At 40.5% G+C, this 21,196-nt stretch overlaps 1 protein-coding gene across 3 annotated transcripts in view; it reads right to left on the bottom strand.

Annotated features, from left to right (window-relative positions):
* Positions 1-21,196, bottom strand: part of DMXL2 (Dmx like 2) — a 104,798-nt gene that overhangs the window by 23,696 nt on the left and 59,906 nt on the right. For all 3 annotated transcript variants that reach the window (XR_012691264.1, XM_075207987.1, XM_075207988.1), the window contains exons 20-27: positions 20,332-20,501; positions 13,382-13,479; positions 12,106-12,271; positions 11,741-12,005; positions 7,667-8,742; positions 4,053-4,244; positions 2,932-3,008; positions 471-601 (exon numbers count right to left, since the gene is read on the bottom strand). Coding sequence is in view for 2 of the 3 variants with exons in the window: in XM_075207987.1 (XP_075064088.1) it covers positions 471-601; positions 2,932-3,008; positions 4,053-4,244; positions 7,667-8,742; positions 11,741-12,005; positions 12,106-12,271; positions 13,382-13,479; positions 20,332-20,501 (2,175 nt within the window). In the remaining variant the exon portion in view is untranslated. The remainder of the gene's footprint in view (positions 1-470; positions 602-2,931; positions 3,009-4,052; positions 4,245-7,666; positions 8,743-11,740; positions 12,006-12,105; positions 12,272-13,381; positions 13,480-20,331; positions 20,502-21,196) is intronic.

Here is a 21,196-nt window from a genome sequence, read left to right as displayed (position 1 = left end):
GATCTTTACTCGTTTGTACTGTAGCTTCCTTCTATCTGTCAGTAAATGGTGTGTGGGATGACTATCACTGCTTTAGTCATTTTGTTGGCTTCAGCCTATAAATGGTCTAGCACTAAGGAAAAATGCTAAATATTTTTCTTTTCATTTTAAAGTTAAGTTCATTTTCCCCAGAGCCACTGTGAATAGCACATACTGTGATACCAAAGCAGTGTTCTTTAGTAGGAAAATTAATGATTTGTTTTAATAAAATTATTTTGCTTTCTTTAAAGTGATTCATTTACTGCAATTATTATTATTATAATAAAGAATGTGTAAGTTTTCAAGCATGTCTTTAGAAGTAATTACCAACATGTCAGCTCTTTAAAGGGGAACATAATTAAATACAAAAAAAAGGAATATTTCCAATAATTTAGAAGACACTTGAGTTGAATTTCTTCATTTGGTTGTAATGACATCACTAGTGACCTTACCCGGCCATGAGGCAGGGGATGAATTTGGAGTCGCATGTTCTTCAATGCTTTCCGTCCGAAGCCGCCTTCGGTCACTCAGGAGGAGACCTTGGTAAACCATTCCTGTAAACTGATTTGCTTCTGTTTGGCTGCTGCAAAAAATAATTGAAGACAATCAACCAAATTCCCAGAGTCCTGAAACACAAATTAATATTTCCCTTTTATATGGTGGCTCTTGAATTCTTCTACAGTATCTGCTAGAAGAAGTTATTTCTCAGTTCAGGTTCTATGTGCCTCCAATCAAAGTACAGTATTTAGCCACATATATTTAAAGGCTACATCATTGTATAGGTTTTTTCAAATGCTGTGTACTCCATTTCAGTATGTAGAAAGCATATCAATTCCCATACCCACTAAAGTTTAACATGAGCGGTTACACGTGGTGTTGTATTTTTCCAATTGATGTCAATGGCCCATTCATTTCAAAGTAACTGTGCACTACATGTGGAAAGACATTAGCAGGGAATGAGCCATTAACATGAATTGAGTTTCAGAGCATTATTATTTTTACTACCCCACAAAAATAGTGATTAAAGTAACATCTGTTGATGTTTGATAAAAGCAGGGAGTCCTTGGACTCCCATTACCACCACCATTGCAGATAACATCCTGGCTAGCATGGTAAAGCGGTCAATTCAGTTGGAGATGTCAGCTAATGAGAAATGGTTTTCAGAGCCTATTAGTTTGCTTATGAATGCATCAATAATAGTTTAATCGAAGTCCTCTTTTCTTTTGTACACTACTACAACACTCTTAACACTTAGAAGCCTAAGAAGTGACAAGTGTGCAGTGGGACCTACCAGAAAATGCATGTGGTGGCTCATGGCTTCAGGTAAAATCAGGGAGATGGTTAAGAAAAAAAACAACAGATGAACTTCCCCTTATTAATAATAGTAATATAGAGACTAGGGCTGCAACTAGAGAAGCACAACATGTGCCACTGCTCAGGGTGAAAAGCTGAGGGAGCGCTGGCCAGGGACGGATTGGTGACTTTACTTTATTCTATCAGAGATCCAATCTCTTCCTTCCACCTCTCACTGTCTCTGTCCGCTCAGCTTGTCAATCATTACCTCTGACGTGAACAGAACTAAGCCTGTCTACCAATCACCTAGCAAACCTAAATCCGGTTTCTTCACTCCCCCATAACCACTCACATGTAGTCCTGTAGAAAGTTGTACTGGGCAGAAGATCGTGGTTTGTGAACGTCCTTTCTCCTGCAACGTGTGGGCTGCTACAGTAACAGCAGCATGTGATTCTTGCAAAACTTTATCTGATCTCTTCTGGGTTATTAATTACCCAGAAACAACATTCTGTTTCTGCGTCCCTCATTCTGCAGAGTGTAGGTGCATGCGCACATCCTTCACAGCCTTTTTTAGTGGTAACAAGGTGATCCGACTACTCTTAAGCTGCATTTTCAGTTGTTTTTTGGTATATGTGTATCCTATGGAGTTTGTTTCTGTTTTTTGTGTGTGCATCCTGTAAAGAATATTTGACTGGGCTGCAATGTATGTACCTGATGCCCACCTCGTATGTGTGGAGATGAGGGACTCCAAGCTGTCTCTTTTGAAGAGGCAGACCGTCTTTAGGATCAAAATCCTCCTGTCTCTTTTTCAGGTACCATATATCGAACTATATGAATGAACCATAGATAACTAACTTAAACCTATATTATGTTAGGGGATTGTGTTGCCAGTATTTCCTCTTGCCAGGTGCACTAAAATGTCTAGTTATGTCTCAGATAAAAAAATAATACAAAGAGGTGCTTCCAAGGAAATGTCCACCTATAGTTAAAATGTTACCAAGCACATGTCTTTCAGATTTATTTAGTAGAGAGGCCTCATAACCACTATCATTGACTGCTCACATGTTGTAAGCATTTTTAAAGTTAGTAAAATGCATGTAAACCGGTCTTACGCTAGATACCACTGTTTCTATAGGCACCATACCCACTACCACTGTTACTAGTATGTGCAAGTGTTGCAGCAGTATTCCGGTTTTCAGAACGCAACTTGTTTTATCCACATACGTTTTCCTGCCGGTAAATGCACTACAGAAGCTGGCAGTGAGCTCGAAATGTAAGTAACAATAAGGACATAGTAAAATGAAATGGGGACACTTTAGAAACTATTTATTTCCCCCATTTTAAAGCTAACAAACTAAATCTACAAAGATCAAGAAAAATGTGTAGCTTCTACAGCAATATTTCAATGACGGTTTGTAAATATAAATTTGTATTGCTCCATTTAAAATAAAAACAACTGCATTACTATACACGTACTAAGATCTACACATTGCTCACATAATATTAACAAGCTTTATTTTTAAAATAACACTCAAGGCAAATGTGTCACTTTAAAAATAAATCTATGTGGCAATAGAAGCAGGATAAAAATAAAGTGTAAGAAGGAAGACCTTGTTTTACCTGTAGCTATGGCTGTCACAAAGTGCTTGATATATTGATGCAGAAAGTGAAGCAGCCAACAAGTGAAGCGTGTACACCTGCAAAAAATAAAATGAGTGATTTGAATACCAAAATATTAAAACCAATGTAATATGGGTTTCCTGCCTGTAGTTAGGAACAAAACAAATCTTACTAATAATACTAATGAGATGCATTCAGCATGAGGTCAGATATAATTTCGGACATATAACTGTAAATATTTCTCCTATCTCTAGTTAAAAGGAATGTTCAAAAACCTTTTTATTCAAAAATCGTATAACTCTCTCACTGCCACTTTATCTTTCCCTTTTGTTCCAAGACTAGCAATATTCCTATACACTGTGAACAGATATGATTTCTTCCGCAATACAAATATATAAGACAGGAATCTACTTCGAGTATGATATTTCTTTATAGTAAGTAATATATGCATATATACTGGCAGGCATGCTCATACTCTATGTGATCCAAGCTTTTTGTGACACCGTGAGCATAGGAAGGGGTTCTATACCATCAGGTTGGTTAAGCTGTGGAATTCCTTACCACATGGCAAAAATACAAGAAATGGTATCTATACCTCCCTTCCTTCCTTATGAGGATAATTTGGCAACTAGTGCATTGGGGAAGGAGGGTTGCTTTGTTTTCCTCTGGATCAATACACAAATAGGATTTATGAAAGGTTGTATTTGATTTATCTGTGTCTTTTTTAACATAATTAAGTTTAAGCTGGCAAGTTCAAACCTCCTGCGATTGTGAACTCCCTCAAAAGCTCTGACCACTAATTTGCAGCTCACTAATGACACAGAGACACCACGCTCTGGAGATTTTACAGAAATCTCATAGGAGGTGCGCAGAAAAACAAGTGGAGATTCCTACCGTAGTGGCCAACAACGTACACAGCGGACATCACGGTGATACCCGCCGCCACATTGCTGGCAATTGAATTTTCCTCTCTGAATGAAAGACTGTATATACTGTATACAATATTAAACAACATATTGGTCATTCTATAAGCGCAATGATATTATACTGAGGTAACAGAAATATAGTTAATTACATCCCATTTTACACGGCGTGGACTGCATTCCAGCGCTTTTAACTACCTTTGGATCCTGGTTGTCTGGATGTGGAGGATTCTTCATCTGAACAATAGTATAGAGAATATCATGAATGTGATTGTTCAGATACAACACAGGGTTAGCGATCACAGTCTTCGTCACAGCAATGCTTGCCGATAACAATGGGAGTGTAGTAGGTAGCGGAAGAGGAGACTGAAGTTGCTTTACGGTTGTTTCCTGTGTGTAATAATAATCAAAACATCAATTCATGTATGGTGCATGAAAATAAACCTAAAATATAAATATTTTGGTGGGTCACCGCAGGCACGTACTACTTTGTTTTAATGTAATATTGGTTACCATAGCACCCTGATTTGTCTGTATATTTTAATTGTTTAGTCATCCTATTTAGAAAATAACTTGTGCTGTGCTAGAACATTGTATTATCTTGTCTGTTATTTACGACTACATGTAATCCACAGATGACCCAGTTAACAATTGTAAGTCTGCCTTGAACTTTAAATTTCCTTTTCAATTGTATAATAAGAAAAGGTCTGAATCTGCAGCAGGACACTTGGAAATCTTTCATGAATTGCAAAAGCCAAAATGTGTCTCTAGAACTAGGGCAGTTTAATTAGCCATATGCTCCTTTTATACTTTTCCTTTCCTGCTGATATTTTATCTTTAGTTCATTCTAACATTTTCTCGAAATGATTTAATAGACTACAAGAAACAGGCCTGTCCCTGCACAGTTTAATGATGTCTTACTGTGAAGTGGTACATGACCATGAAGTATTCTGTGCTTGACCTCACAAGCACATTGATTATACTTATTGTGTAGCCTTGAGTAAATTTTTTATTAGTCTTTTTTTCAGTAGAGGAAAGTACATCTGTAAAGGTCTTGGTCTTCTCATTATGTGGGATGGGTGGGGTGGATTTACAGGAGTAAATTATGCATAATAACGAGCCTAGATCCTAGATTCTTATTATATTTGTCTCATGGAAATAGTTAAACAAACCTAAATTATCTTTTTTCTTTTTCTATGGATATGTTGGTCAGCTTGCAGAAATCGCCATTCACCAGCATGCCTTTGTCTTTGTTTCAATTTCATAATTGGTGGTGTGGAGTAGCTGCTATGGTGGCTATGAAATCACTGGGGTCTAAAAAACTGACAATATAAAACCATACTTTCCAACTTATGGCAAGTATGGTCCGAGAGCCTGCCGGGGAAGGTGGGCGTGCAGGGGGCGGAGCACTGAAAGTAGAGTCATTTTGATCCCGCCTCCGTGACGTAATGACACAAAACGCGTCATTTGACAGTGGGGGCGGGGCCAAACGCCACGCGATTCCCGGTGAATCACGACGTTTTGGACCTAAATCTTCCCACTTCAATAGGAAGTGGGCAGATCCGGGAGATTGTCACACTCTCCCGGGAGTCCGTGAGACTCACGCTAAATGCGCGAGTCTCACGGACTCCCGGGAGAGTTGGCAAGTATGTATAAAACTGACCAAGTAGTGATGTGTTAGATACAACCCTTAAGTTGCTCATAGCCTGTTTGATATGAAACAGCATGAAACTATATTTTGTATATGCATACCCCATTTACTAGTCACAATTAAGCAATTTTTGAGGTTAGTGCCCTTAAAGTGGTACAAAACCCAAACATGAGAATGTATACTTTAAAACCCCATGTTAATTGGCCACCCTGGACTAATCTTACCCAGAGCATGGAAACGGCTCAATAATTTGGGAGCCCACTGTATTATCATATAACAGAACACATATATTATACCCAGTAAATGACACTGTATGTAATTCCCTGACAGTGTTGAGTAACATAATATTCACAGCCAGGAATGACCCCATTTTATATCAATGAACCATATGTTCTACCCAGCCAGCAATTACATCCCAAGTTACATGTTATAACCAGTGAGCAACGAGCCATATACTATAGCCATCGAGCAACAGACCATATGTTACACCCTGCCATCCTCTACCGCACAAGTTATAACCCTCCAGCATTTACCTCACAAGTTATACCCCGCCATCATTTACCTCACAAGTTATACCCCGCCATCATTTACCTCACAAGTTATACCCCGCCATCATTTACCTCACAAGTTATACCCCGCCATCATTTACCTCACAAGTTAAACCCCGCCAGCATTTACCTCACAAGTTAAACCCCGCCAGCATTTACCTCACAAGTTAAACCCCGCCAGCATTTACCTCACAAGTTAAACCCCGCCAGCATTTACCTCACAAGTTAAACCCCGCCAGCATTTACCTCACAAGTTAAACCCTTCCAGCATTTACCTCACAAGTTATACCCTGCCAGCATTTACCTCACAAGTTATACCCCGCCAGCATTTACCTCACAAGATATACCCCGCCATCATTTACCTCACAAGATATACCCCGCCATCATTTACCTCACAAGATATACCCCGCCAGCATTTACCTCACAAGTTATACCCCTCCAGCATTTACCTCACAAGTTATACCCCGCCAGCATTTACCTCACAAGTTATACCCCGCCAGCATTTACCTCACAAGTTATACCCCGCCAGCATTTACCTCACAAGTTATACTCAGTCAGAAAACAGACATATGTTATATCCATTGTGCAATAACTCATATGTAATATGGCAGTGTCCTCTCAACAATAAATGCATGTTTTAGGAATTTTGTTTTTTTTCAGAGCTGTTTTAAACATCCACATAAGTGTAAAATACCGGCCATTAGAACAATCAAAATTCTTGTCTTATAAATTTTACATTTATTTATAAATGAGTAGTAAATTCAAATCCCTGATTGGAGAACAACCTTTTTGTTTAATGAATCATTTATATGACCACTTATGTCACTTTTTGGGAGCTTTATACCTGCTTTAGCTTCTATTGTCTCAACATTGCCCTCTCCCTCTAGACTGTAAGCCGTCATGGGCAAGGCCATCTCTATCCTGTCTGACATCTACACTTGAATCGTATGATTTATATTTTGTATTATTTAATATACTGAGTATTTGAAGCGGTTACATTTTGTGGCTCATTGCAAATAAAAAACGAATGCAGCTTATCTGGCACTGCAAATAGTAATCATTGAATTCTATGAATAAAGTGCAGATAGAACACTAGATTTCAGATTGAATGCTAAATGAACCATTAACGTAGCATGTTATATAACATCCATGGCCCATCATGCAGCTCCGACTCAATGTACCATGGGCACATGGAAAACTCTTGTGTGTAAGAGCTCTAAGATTCATTCTATGTGAAACAATATATGGCTTTGCAAGTTCCTCTTATGCACAGTATCTACTCATTTGATTCTAATTCTTCAGCAAAAAAAATGTTGCTGTCAGTTTCATCAGGATGGGGCTGGGGTCACTGAGCACTGCTTTAAGGTAGTGTTTCCTGCTGTAATAAACATATTTGATAAATAACCTCTTAGTAATGTCAGTGTTTTATTTACTTCATCTGTTCTAACACTTGGCCGGTTTCAAAATGTCATAGACTAAGCACAGAAAATGTTATATATATTTATATGTTAAAATGTACATAAAATATGTTCCCATGTTGGGCTACTCTACTTTACAGACACAAAATGACATAAGCAAAAAAACACCTGCTAACTTATTGCCCGATATATTACCTGTTGAGACTCTTGCAATAAAAACTTTAGTTCCATTCTTACAGATGCCAAACCACCACCTTGTGCGCCATGTAAACTGCAGTAGCTAAGAAACACTCGTAGCAGAGCCTGATTGTTCTGTAACCACCACTTCCGTTTTTCAGCATGTTCCCGCTTAGCTTGTAATCTTTGACGTTCTATTTGATGACGTTCATAGGAGCCAATATCTGTTTTCTCTGAAAATTCATGACTGTCCAAAATATCGCCAGAGGCCGTTGTTTCGATTGTGAAATCTTTGCTGTCGGCTTCGTGGTTAAATATTTTGTGCATAGCAGCAATCTCTTTTTCCAACCAGTTATACAGTTGGAACCTCAGTTTTCCACCATCTACTTCATGTCCTGTAGCCAAAGTTCTCAGTTCGGTCATAAGAATTTTTAAGCAGGCTCTAAATTTAAGCTGCTCAGCAATGACATCAACTTTACTCCCTGTCGTTTCAGAGTATTTTACAGTTGGTGTTTCAGAACTGGCGTCTTGTAGGCTTTGAGTGTTTTGCTCCAAGTTCAAACTCTTTAATACCAAACCCTCATCATCATCTTGCTCACTCCCTTTATCATCTCCCCAATCTAGTTGAAGTGGCTCATCCTCAATCTTCACAACCGGAGAGCCCCAGTCAAAATCAGTTACGGAGTCTTCATAATGTGACAGTTTTGTTAATGTTGATGCTGGGGTGAACCAACTTGTCTCACTTCCCTCTTCAAAACTGTTTGGTTTGCCTATGAATTGTAAACTATCCTGTCCAATAGAACCGAAGCTTAATAGATCTTCATTATTAACCATTGATTTACTGAGCTTTGGAATCTTGGACAGAACTTCTAAAGCAAGTACAGGACATCCTACTTTGAAGTGAGCATTTGCAGTGGTAAAAAACAATTTCCTTTCTATAAGAGTGATTTCATCCACATAGGTTTTATCCGTCTTTAAACCTACGGTAGCAAGCGTGGCTTCTGGTGCACCGAAATGTCGGCGGATTAGCAGGGGGTGAGTCCGAAGGTAGTTGTAAAAACTAAACACCACAGGATTGCACGACTTGATGAGAACTAAAGAAATAGAGCAGAGTTAAACACAAATAAAATACTATGTTAATGCAGTGTCATTTCAGCTTTTGAGATATATAATCATTCCACATTTTTTGTCTTCCACTGGACAGCAAAACGGCCTCTCTCAGTGGACATTTACAAAGGACTCAGGACTATGGAGAAGATAAACTATGGCCGCCTTATTGAAAAATGCTATTTTTATGGCTTTTATGAATACGTATAGTCTGTTCTAAATGTATGTTTTATTTAGAGGATTACTGTGCCATTTCAAATAACTGAAAGGGGGATATACTCTATCCACTATATATATATATATATATATATATATATATATATATATATATATATATATATATATATATATATATAAAGAGTTAGAAGCCAATCAACATAAATTGGTACAGTTACCGCAAGAGCCATGGTACATTTTTAGCAAAAATCAATTATTCCCAAAACTTTTCTTCTCGGAAGATAGCAATTTATAAGGAACTCAGATATTAGCACCACAGTTGTGTGAAGGAAACACTAAAACAAACAAATGTGAAAAAATACTGGAGAATGTGATTCATCTCAAGAATATTTCCTAAAAATAACACCAATATCAAGCTGGACACTGCACAAAAACCAGGGTATTTAATCCAAATATTAGTGACAATAGCAACACTTGTTGTAAACTTCCTAAATTCTTTTGGATAGACAACTATTAAAATTATTATTAAGGAATTCCAGGAAGTATTCCCATTTTTGTAGCACTCACATTCTCCCACCCCCACAAATCTGAATGGAGCAAATGGTCTTGCCTTTGTGAGATTTGAACACGTGTAAATAAATCTCTTCTTAAAAACGAAAACTATATTTTATTGCCTAAATTGTGACTTTTTACACTTCCTAAATTTAAACGTTGACTCAATTATTTTATTAATGAAAACAAAAAAGTGAGGAAATAAATATCAATAAAATTGACAACCGCACTTAGCAAATTGGTTTTGGTTTATACATGTATGTAATGTACTTAAGCCGGAGATTTAGCGACTCCTTTTAAATGTTCATAACATCTTTCCTTGTTCTTTCTAACATTATGCTGCCAACTGTGTCTTTCATGATCTAGCCATTTAAGCAGTATATGTGCACATACAGTTGTTCAATTCCTGACCAATTTGTCCACACATGGTGGGCAGTAGAGTAGAATGGAGGAGAAACATTGGTGGGGTTCCATAATCTCAGAACAGAATCTCCAACTCTGTTCTGAGATTATGAATATCTTACAGCAGAACAGTACTTGCACTTGCTTACTGCCAATAACAACAATTCATGTATGTATGATATGGCAGCAGAAGTTGTCAATTTCTTCGCTGAGTAATGAAAGGAGAATTATCCCTCCCTTTTTTGTTTTTTCTTAACTAATAAAACCCCTTCCTCAAAACTAGTAGAACAAATAAGTAAACCGTGGATACTGAAAGGTTTTCAATTCAGCTGATGGGTCCTTAGCATGATGCCATTGCAGATCCCCTAGATGGGGGATAGGGGGGCTTTTATTAGGGACCAGTGCTTGCATCAAGATGGTGTTGGTCACTGGGTGTATTAGCAGGACCAAAGTAATCCTTAAGGGGGAATTGTTTTTCCCACAGCGTTAAAAAAAAAAGAAAAAAATCCTGCGCAGGTTTCTAACTGCTGTAGCAGCCATTTTTAGTTAACACAGCGTTAAAACTCGTGCAATTCAATTGAAAAGAGGTAACGCTGCCCCCGCGTGTTAATCATTGGTGCTAGCAAATTTTTATGGGAGTGAAGGGGATGGTTTAACGTGGTCATGTATTACATTAGATTGCATTACACAACCTTTCTATTTGATATCTACATGCAGTACTTTCTTTAAGCATTTTTTTTTTTTTTTTCACTATTTTTTACTATAGAATCATCTATACCATGTCAAAACACATTAGTGCATACATATTAGTACAAAAATATACATAAATATAATTAATCAGTGGTTTTTTTTTATTATTATTTTCATGGGGTTTTTTTTCATTATTTTTTTTAAAAAATAAAATCAACTTTTTGATGTTATGAATTACTGATAAACATAGATTATCTTTTTTTTCATTATTACATGATTTCAAATAGTTTTGTTAAGTTTTTTTATTGTTCGCACACCCCGAAGAGGTGCAAGATAAAACCGCATATTGGCCTGTTTAACGCGCTGCGTTAAAAAGCAATTGAATAGCTTTTAACGCGGCGGGCTCTCACCCACCCTATACTTTCAATAGACCTTCTACAGGAGCGCGATAGGACCGTTTGATGGAAAAAAACGCTGCGTTAAAAATGGAATTGAATCGCGGGTAAATTTTACCTGCTCGAAAATGCTAAAAAAAATGTGTTAAAATGAATTAACATGGAGTTATAAAAAAAAACTTGCGGTCAATTGAATTCCCCCCTTAGTTAGCAAACTGAATTTCCTCTTACATAGAATTACCTAGCTGTTATAAAAGCTTGTGCTACTAAAACAGGTTACAAAGTTTACCATGCATTAGGGAGCGGAGGCCTGATCTAACAGTGTGGCAACATTGAAGCAAACACAACACCTTTGCTAATAGCCTCCACATGGGGATAACAGAGAGGTATGTATGCCATAGGCATCACCCTTGTGATAAGCAAAATGTAACCCGTGTATAAGGCACAATAAAGCAATAAAATACTTGTTGTTAGCGTTTCTTCAGACTAATTTTGTTTAGATATCTGGGCAAAGCAGTGGTACACTGGGGAGTCTCATAATGTACATTTCTTTTAACTGCCCAGATTACATGCAGGTGTTTTAAAAATCAAATGACCAAATCTCTAATGCTCATCATTACACATTCAACAGTATCCGCATAATGCAGAAAATATTTTAAATCTAAGCTATTGAGCATATATTTTTTGTATTTAACCAATTAGTAATAGGGTTCAACTGTGATACTATACAAGATACATGAAATGCTACCTAGGAGAAAGATATGCTCACCAGGGTTTTCATCATCCTCTTTTGGGGTTTGCTCCAATAAAGTATCCAGGGCCCTAGTGTAGTCTTTCATTATCCAATAAGCAATGCTCCTCAAAAGTGGATCAGGATGCAGCCTTGAACAACAGAAGCCAGTCCCATCCTTTTGACATCCCAATACTCTTTCATGCAGAAGAGACTCGTACGTAGAGGATGTGTCAAATTCTGACTCATATAATCGAGCAATTACCATTGCCAGCTGAATGTCTTCCATTTTTTCTAGACACACCTAAAAGAACAAATTGCTTACTTATGTTTTCTATATACATTGTCCCACAGGTGCAAAACTGTTTAAACAATTGTATAATTATAACAATAACACTTCATACCTCAATAGCATCCTTTAGTGAACCAGCCAGTAAAAAGAAAGCTGCCGACTGCTCAAAGCGCTGCTTCCCAAGCAAGGAGAAGGCATTCTTTAGAGCTGCTTTCCTCCATCTGTCTTCCTTAAAATTATGGCTAAAAAATTGGGTCATTTTCTCGTCATGCTGCGACCTACAAAACAAACAGTATCACATTTTTATACTATAAAAACAGTATTGCACTACATTTTCCAGGACATTACCATTTTTACGTAATCACAGAAAATGTGCTACTACCTGAGAGCTTCTAGGGATGCTACAATGAGACAAATTGCATGCCAATCTAAGCTCATGTGTTGTAACATTGTTTGACCACTAGGTGTCCACTTCATTTGGGATAAGATTACAACTGACATTTCAAGCTAAATACAGGTATACAGAAAACCCTGCAAAACATATCATTGCATTTGTAGAGTAGCGGTATCCCATATTTTTGGAGAGTAGAAAGTAGCGTTGTGTCACATTACTCATTTGTAAAATGTTCCATGGCAGAATGCATAATTGTCATGGAAGGCAAAGAACTCATTACCAATGCATCATGGTAAACAACTTAAGCTTGTGTATTACAAGAAATAACGTACACGCTTCTATGAATAAAAACAACCTCAGCGTTCAATGGGTTGTACAAAGCCCATATAAAGCATTGTGCCTTTATAAAGTTGTATAATGTCTTGTGGCCTTCTAATACCCTTATATTTAACAGTAGATTGTATATTAAATTCTAAATCTTAACTCAGTGGTTCCCAAACTGGGTGCCGTGGCCAGGGCTGGTGGTAAGCAAGGCAGGTGACTACTTGGTAATTATTTTGGCTTAGGGATGCCTTGAAAAAATTATGGAGACCCTAAGGGTGCCTCGAACTAAGAAAGTTTGGGATCCACTGTCTTAACTGATTAACCAGTATGGTGGTGCCACTTTACTGAAAGCAAATATACAGATAAAAGAAGTATTCTCTGCAGAATTATATATCTTCTCAAAAGTTATAGAGGACGAAAGGTAAACTATATCCTACCTAGAAATACAAAAAAGAAAGTTTAATTTTCTACTGTAATACAGGTATAAAAGGTTTCTCAGGTACAAAAAATATCCAAAATAAAAAACATCCCTTCATAGCAGCGAATATCACCACTAGAAAAACGATGTACATTATTTTAAAGGCTAAGGATTATTTGTTTGGACACTTATTCGAACTTAGTATTTGTAGGCAATGCTAGTCAATTCTTAATTATATAAGATGGCACTTACCTGAATAAGCCCCAGAGAACAGCTTTCTTCTTCATTGCAAGGTAGAAAACTGCAGCATCTAATGGATCACTGTTTCTTTGAAAAGCTGCTTTGGCAACCTGATAAATATATTAAACACATCTAAATGTTAACCTGCTGAAACGGAGGGATGCCTCTAAAATGCCCAGGACCTTACCAAAGTACTGATTTTTGATAAATATCTTAACTTCTATCCTCCCATAAGTTCTTTGATTCCGCCTTGTTGGGCCCCTTCCAAAAAGTTTGTTAAATCAATGGTGTTTATAAAAGCTGTGAAAATGTAAGCAAGTATGTTGTGTATAATGCTTCATAGTACCCATGAAAATGCTGCAAATGCTGCATACATTTTAAACAGATCTTAGGTTATGAACCATTGGATATCCAAGGAAAATGGAATTCACCAAGCCTCTATCCCAACTATGAAGCCACCATCTGATCTGGTTGATTAGCATAGCTCTAGAACAGGCCTGTCCAACCTGCGGCCCTCCAGATGTTTGTGAAACTACAAGTCCCAGCATGCCCTTCCAGCTATCAACAGGTTGTCTACTGGCAAAGCATGCTGGGGCTTGTAGTTTCACAACACCTGGAGGGCTGCAGGTTGGACAGGCCTGCTCTAGAACCTATAGTACTTCAGTAAAGAGCTTTCTCTACCCACTGTACCAGAAGAGACAGTAATTGAAGCTTTGTTACAGAGCTGCAATTTGTTACAAATCTAGAAAGGGTTCTTTGGTTTTCAAGCTCTAGTTTCTATAATGTATTTTCCAACTTTGTATGGGTCTAAGTAGTTTGCTATTTTTTTGCAGATGCAAACTATATAAAACTATCCCTAATATAGGCTTTACGTGTCACCCAAATCAAGGCTGGGTCAGAATTCATGGTGACATGATGATAAAACTATGTTTTGAGCTCTGATTGGATATGTTGCACACAGTCTTAGTGATAGAGATTCATTGAATTTCCATTGTGTTACTTTTTCACCAGAATAAAATCAGTCAAAACTACTTTGTTTTTGCACAGTTTTCTTCTTCCATATTTTTTCTGTAAGTTATATCAAAGGTGTATGCAGACTGACAAATAAAAAATGGAAAAAGAAGATTTTTACTCACTGTAAAATAGATTTCTCTTACTCCATTGGGGGACACTGCGAGACATTGGGGTATAGTAGTGGGTGTAGGAGTTTAGGCACTTATCAACTTCTTTGATTTTCACTCTACTCTCCTCCCCCTCCTCTCCTGTGGATACTTCAGTTTTGACTAACAAAGGGGAAGAGGAAGGGAAAGCCCTATAGAGCAAAGAATATAACCAGAAAATTCACACAACAGAACTATTTACAGAGCAAGGAAGGGTGCGCAGTGTCCCCCAATGGAGTAAGAGAAATCGATTTTACGGTGAGTAAAAATCTTGTTTTCTCTTTCCTACCAGTGGGGGGCACTGCGAGACATTGGGGAAATACCAAAGTTGCCTCTAAGGGAGGGAATGCTCTTGAACGGCTGCACGCAATACGTTGCGCCCAAAGCTCGCATCAGAGGATGCAAAGCCCTGCAACCTGTAGAATTTAGAGAATGTATGGACAGATGACCATGTAGTCGCTCTGCATAGCTGCTTCGCCGAGGCCCCATGACGTGCAGCCTATGAAGCGCCAACAGCTCTGGTAGAATGAGCCTTCAACGATACCGGGACCAGCAGAGATGCTCGAGCATAAGCCAGTCTAATGGTGGAAGTGATCCAGTGGGCAATAGACTGATTGGAAGCCGGCAACTCCTCTTCTGCGCATCGTACAGAATAAAAAGATCCTTGGTTTTATGGACAGAGGCCGTGCGGTCAACATAATACCGAAGAGCACAAACCACATCCAGTGACAGTAAGTCTAGAAGAGGAGGACGAAGAAGACGATGGCGGAGGGAGGAAATCCGGGACCACAATCTCTTGATTTAAGTGGAACCTGGATATGACCTTCGGAACACAGGAGGGTTTGGTGTGAAGGACCGCTCTATCTTTGTGTTAAACTAGGAAAGGGGAAGTGCAGCAGAGTGCTGCTAATTCCGACACTCTACAAGCTGACGAAATAGCTAAGAGGAATACCGTTTTCCAAGTGAGATGGCGCAAATCTACTGAATCTAGCAGTTTAAAGGGCGTATGGATGAGCGCATAGAGCACCAGGTTAAGGTCCCAAGGCTCTACTGGGTGAATGAAAGTAGGCTGCACATGGAGGACCCCCTGCAGGAAGGTTTGAACATTCCCGACGGTCGCCAGCTTCCGCTGAAAATAAATGGAGAGCGCCGAGACCTGAATCTTAAGGGACCCCGGACAGAGCCCCTTATTTAGGCCTGCCTGCAGGAAGGCTAACAACCTAGGAAGGCTTAACCTGGATGTGTGGAAACCCTGGTCCTCACACCAAAGATTGTACGCCTTCCAGACTCGATAATATATGGCTGAGGAAGACAATTTTCTGGCCTTGATTAGAGTACCAATAACCTCGAGAGAAACCCTTAGCCCTGAAAATAAAGATCTCAACAGCCACGCCGTCAAAGTTAGCCAATCTAAATTGTGGCAGAGAAGAGGACCTTGAACAAGAAGATCCGGTTATAATGACAGGCGGAAGGGAGGATCCATGGCCAGTCTCAGGATGTCTGAAAACCATGCCCTGCGTGGCCAATAAGGGGCTACCAGATTTGCTCTCTTTTTAGCTTTTTTAGTACTCGCGAGAGCATGGGAATCGAAGGAAACAGGTACACTAGCCGGAAATGCCATGGAACGGACATGGTATCCGTGAAATGTGCCTGAAGGTCTCGAGACTTTGAGCCATAAAGGGGAACTTGATGGTTTAGCCTGGGTGTCATGAGATCGATCTCCGGCATGACCCAGCGTTCCACTAGGAGGGCAAAGACCCATGCTTCTTGAGAGACCATCCTCCCGGGTGAACCCTCTGCATGCTGAGGAAGTCTGCCTCCCAATTTTCCACGCCTGGAATGTAAACGGCCGATATCTGGGGTACGTGGGGCCCATACCATGATCCTGGCTGTCACCCGCATGGCACCTACACTGCGAGTTCCCCCTTGGTGATTCAGATATGCCACGGATATAGCATTGTCTGATTGAATCTGAAGAGGCTTACCTGTCAGAAACTCCGCTCTGAGTTGTAGTATACTGATCGAGAGTGTGGCCTTTTGGGGGGACCAGAGACTCTGAAATATCAAGCACCCTGTCATCCCTCTTCAGCTTAGCAGACTTGCATCTGTGGTATCTAAGGTCCATGGGCCGGTCCGAAGGATCTGACCCTTGTCCAGATTTTGATCGAGATCCTAACCACTTTCGAAGAATCTCTTGTTGAAGAGGACGAGAGTGGAATTGTGCAAAGGGCACAGCCTCGAACACTGAAACCATGGTCCCCAGGAGTTTCATGCAACTGAGGAGAGAGATTTTCCTCTGCGCAAGTAAGGTCCTGGTTCTGCGCAAGAGGGCAAAGACCTTGTTTTTAGGTAAATAGACTCTCTGGGTCACAGTGTCGAACATGAGACCCAGGAAGCGCATTCGCTGTGCCAGAATGAGAGATGATTTGGGTAAATTCAGAATCCACCCATGAGCTTCCAGAAACTGCATAGTGGTCTGAATGCTGATGGTGCTTTCAGAAGAAGAACGTCTAGATAGGGAACTATTGTGACTACCATCTGCCACAGGAGTCCCTCATTATAATCATGATCTTGGTGAACACTCAGGGAGTGGCAGCAAGGCCGACAGGTAGGGCCCTGAACTGAAAGTGGCAGTTTCCCACCACAAAGCGGAGAAGGTAATGGTGCCCCCTCCATATAGGAACATGTAGGTAGGTATCATTGATGTCTATGGAAGTCAGAAACTCTCCCTGCTCCATTCCTGCGATAGCATTCTGAAGGGACTCCATTTTGAAATTCTGAGTTATTACCTGCTTGTTCAGAGACTGCAGTAAAACCCCTGACCTCTTTCCTGTGTTGGAACGGGAACAATAACCCCTGCTGTCAGCACATTCTGGATTGTTTTCTGAAGTGCCTTGCCCTTGAGGGGACAAAGGGGGGCTGCTGTGGAGATGAACCTCTGTGGTGGGAACTGAGCTAGGTCCATGACATAACCTCGGGACACAACTCCTTGTGTCCAAGCATCCGTGGTGGATGTCTGCCACTGGCTCTCGAAACGAAGAAGGCATGCGCCCACCACAGATTTCTCCTGGGGAAGACTGTCACGCTGCGGGCTTATCACCTGGTCTCGAAGTTCCTCGCCTAACAGAGCCCCTATCTCTGCTATACGCTCCCCTAGGAGTAGAGGACTGGCCTCTTGTCGGGTTGCCCCGGCCTCGGGAGAAAGAACGAAAGGACCGAAAACGTCCTTGCAGTGGTCTACTGGAACCCATGGGAAGAATGTTGATCTTTCCTCCAGTGGCCACCTGAATAACCTTTTCTAGCTCTGCCTTTTGATGGGGTTACTCTGTTTGGGCCAAACCCTCTAGAGCTCGCTTTGAATCAGCATCCGCTGTCCAAGAGCGTAACCACAAGGTACGCCGAGCTGCTATAATGAGAGCCGAGAATCTAGAATTAGCGGAGACAGCATCCATGGCTGACTGGTCCACATAATCAGAAGTCTCCCGAATATGCTCGGCCAATGAGAGTAGTTCCGCAGTGGAACGTTTCCCTGAATGCCTGCAACTAACTGTTCGGGCCCATTGCTGGATAGCTTTGTTAGCCCAGGCAACTGCCATAGTGGGTCTAAACATGCTGCCTGACACCACATGATCGCACTTTTTGTCCGTGGGGTCCCCCTTAGTGAGACCTGCTCCTGAGTGGATATAGCCGAAGAGGAGGACAAGAGCGCTACAGGAGTGTCCACTCTAGGGGAGGCCTCCCATTTAACGGAATCTTCTGCCGGAGAGATAGCCGAAGAGGAGGACAAGAGCGCTACAGGAGTGTCCACTCTGGGGAGGCCTCCCATTTAACGGAATCTTCTGCCGGGAGAAGGTAAATAATAACCCCTTAGGAGACTTAAATCTACCAGATATCATAAACTGCTTATTAGGCCTTAGCCAGGCATCGGTTACCATCTCCCATCATCTGAGGGGATGGTGGAAACGCAGCCAACTACGCTTTGGTCTTTTTAAACAATGAGAAACCGAAGGAGCCGTGGGCTCAGGATCTGCAAAACCTAAAGTATGTCTGAAACCCAAAATGAGGTTATCAACATTATGGGCAGAGGCAGAATCTACAGCAGAGTCTTCTTCCTGCAGATCAATGTCAAACTCACCTTCCTGGGCCGCACAAGCAATTATCCTCTTGGCCCTGTGTGATACTGTAAGCAGGCGTTCTTCGCCCAGAGCTGAATCGGACTAAGATGATGTGTCTGCAGCAGCTAGGGGGTGTGGATAAGTGTGAGAAACTGAAACTTCACGCATCTCTGTGGACCGTAACATTACCCTGGTGAGCTCCGCCATAGCTGATAGTAGTGACTTGGCCCAGAGCGGTTCCTCCATAGCTGTTGCCACCTGAGCTGGACCTCATCGCTCCTGGGTTTTAGCTTCGATGCCGCACAGAGAGCTTCCTGGTTAGGCTGTCCAAGAGAAAATTTAGCATTACATCTGGCACATGCATAAAATAGTGCAGACATACCGGAGGATCCCAGATTTTTGGACATCCCCTTCTCAGACATGTTTAAAAGGTATAACAGATTAGTACCAAAACAATATTTAGAAAAAAATAGTTTGAGAGGCATATATTCTGCACATAGTACAACAAGATTTTACCAAGTCTCTATACTAGGTAAATGTCTGAGTCTACAGCAATCTCAAGGAACTGAGAATAATAGTCCTGATTGTGAAAAACACAGTTTGGAGTATGTCTCTATAGAGTACAGTATTAAAACAGCATAAACTATACCAGTTGAGGAGAGGCAGAGCATAGGAACAGCGTGCAGCACAATGATCTCCGTGTCCAAATATGGCTGCTTCCGACGCCAGGAAGTAGGAAGGGGGTGCAGGGAAGTTCCTCCTCCAAGACTTCCTCCAAAATGGCTGCCCCCACAAATTGCCGATCAGCGCATACATTAGTATGGCTGTCGGCGTATATAGCAACCACATCACTCTCAGAGTGCCCAGGTAGCGTGTGCCAGTGATCAGTAAACGACTCGCCTCCTAAGGAGTGTGATCGTTACTGTGTCCCCCGTTGTTCGTTTTCTAGGGGCGGGGAGATTTTCCAGCATGACCGTCGGGATGGAAGGAGAGGCTGCTACAGCTTCACTCCCGTTTGACTAGGGAGACTAAACTGTGGCCGCTTGCTGCCGATCCTGAAGAGCGCAGATGGTGCTTTAAATAAATGCTGCATCTATGGCAGACTTATGAAATGTTCCCCTGTTGTTCGTCAATCTAGGGAAAGGACAGGCTGCCGGCAATGGTGTGAGGGTGAGCAAGCTGAAGCTGCTGCTCAGCCTCTGCAGGGACCCAGAGTGAAGGAAGCAGACAGGCTATTCACTCCTCTGGGTCTTGGGTTCGATCCCTGCGCTGCACCTAAAAGGGATAATCAAAATAAAAACATGAAAAACGTATTTCTAAATAAAGTATAGGCAGGAGTCTATATTGAAGTGACCTGACTCCTAGGCACTTTAAAAAATTGAGGTACCCACAGGAGAGGAGGGGCATAGTAGGAGGGGAGGAGAGCGAAAATCAAAGAAGTTGATAAGTGCCTAAACTCCTACACCCATTACTGTACCCCAATGTCTCACAGTGTACCCCAATAGTTAGAAAGACAAATGTACGTATTGTTCCTTTGTCCCGAGTACTTTACAGAAAGAGAGAGAGACACAGAGAGAATATACTATCATTTTTGCACGAAGTCCGTAAGACCGTTAGAAGCTAATGTACTGAGCATATAAAAAGTAACAAGTTAAGGTATGATTATTTTAATATTTGGGTAACCTACCTTTTCTATACATCTGCGGAGTGTGTTTATATTTCTCACCCACCAGCCAATTCCCATTGCTCTAAGTTCAGACCACTGTGGATCACCTCTCTGAATAGCAGGGATCATATTGATTAATTCTTCCTCAGCTTCCGAATGAAATGCCCATGCAAAGTGACACGTGGATAACCCTAAAGCATTAATGAAAGTATCTCAACACATGTGTAATTATAAAACAATCCTGTAATAAATAAAATATTGCCATAAATCCAACTCCACTTGGCACTTAATTTAAACTGAGAAGCTACAGGGGGTTGCAGAGGGGAGGGGTCTGCTAACTAGTTAAGTGCCAACTCCACGCTCCCCTCAAACAACCCCATGGTAGCAGTGTCCCTCAGATAGGATGAAAGAGAAAAAAATATATTATTAACATAAGACAGCGATTGTAATATTAAATTGACATTGCTATAGAAGAACCATCCTCAGCACATTTGCAGTGATGGAAGCCACAAAAAGTCATCTAGGATTTACTGATACACAGTAAAGCAGTCATCAGTAATATGACGGAGATGTTGTATGAAGCAGACCGGTTCCAATAGATCAAGCTTTTGTTTTTATTAAAAAAAAGTATGCACAAAGGATGTCATTTACATGGGGATAGATAATCAGATGCATTAGAACATTTAAGGGACTGTTCAGCACCAACAATCAGACTAGGTTAACCTGGTTAAAATCATATTCAGCTATGTGTTTCAAAGAAGTTTCCTTCTTCAACAGGCTCCAGATCACAATTGGTTAAGATCGGGGAGAGCTCTGAACAAAGACTTGCATATTAAAGATCTTCCAATTAAGTAATTTTATATTTCTGGGCATTTTGTTCTCTCTT

The sequence above is a fragment of the Mixophyes fleayi genome, chromosome 4, assembly GCF_038048845.1.
Source record: "Mixophyes fleayi isolate aMixFle1 chromosome 4, aMixFle1.hap1, whole genome shotgun sequence".
Classification (NCBI taxonomy): domain Eukaryota; kingdom Metazoa; phylum Chordata; class Amphibia; order Anura; family Limnodynastidae; genus Mixophyes; species Mixophyes fleayi.
The sequence above is the reverse complement of the archived record's forward strand: the minus strand, read 5'-3'. Positions and strand labels throughout refer to the sequence as shown.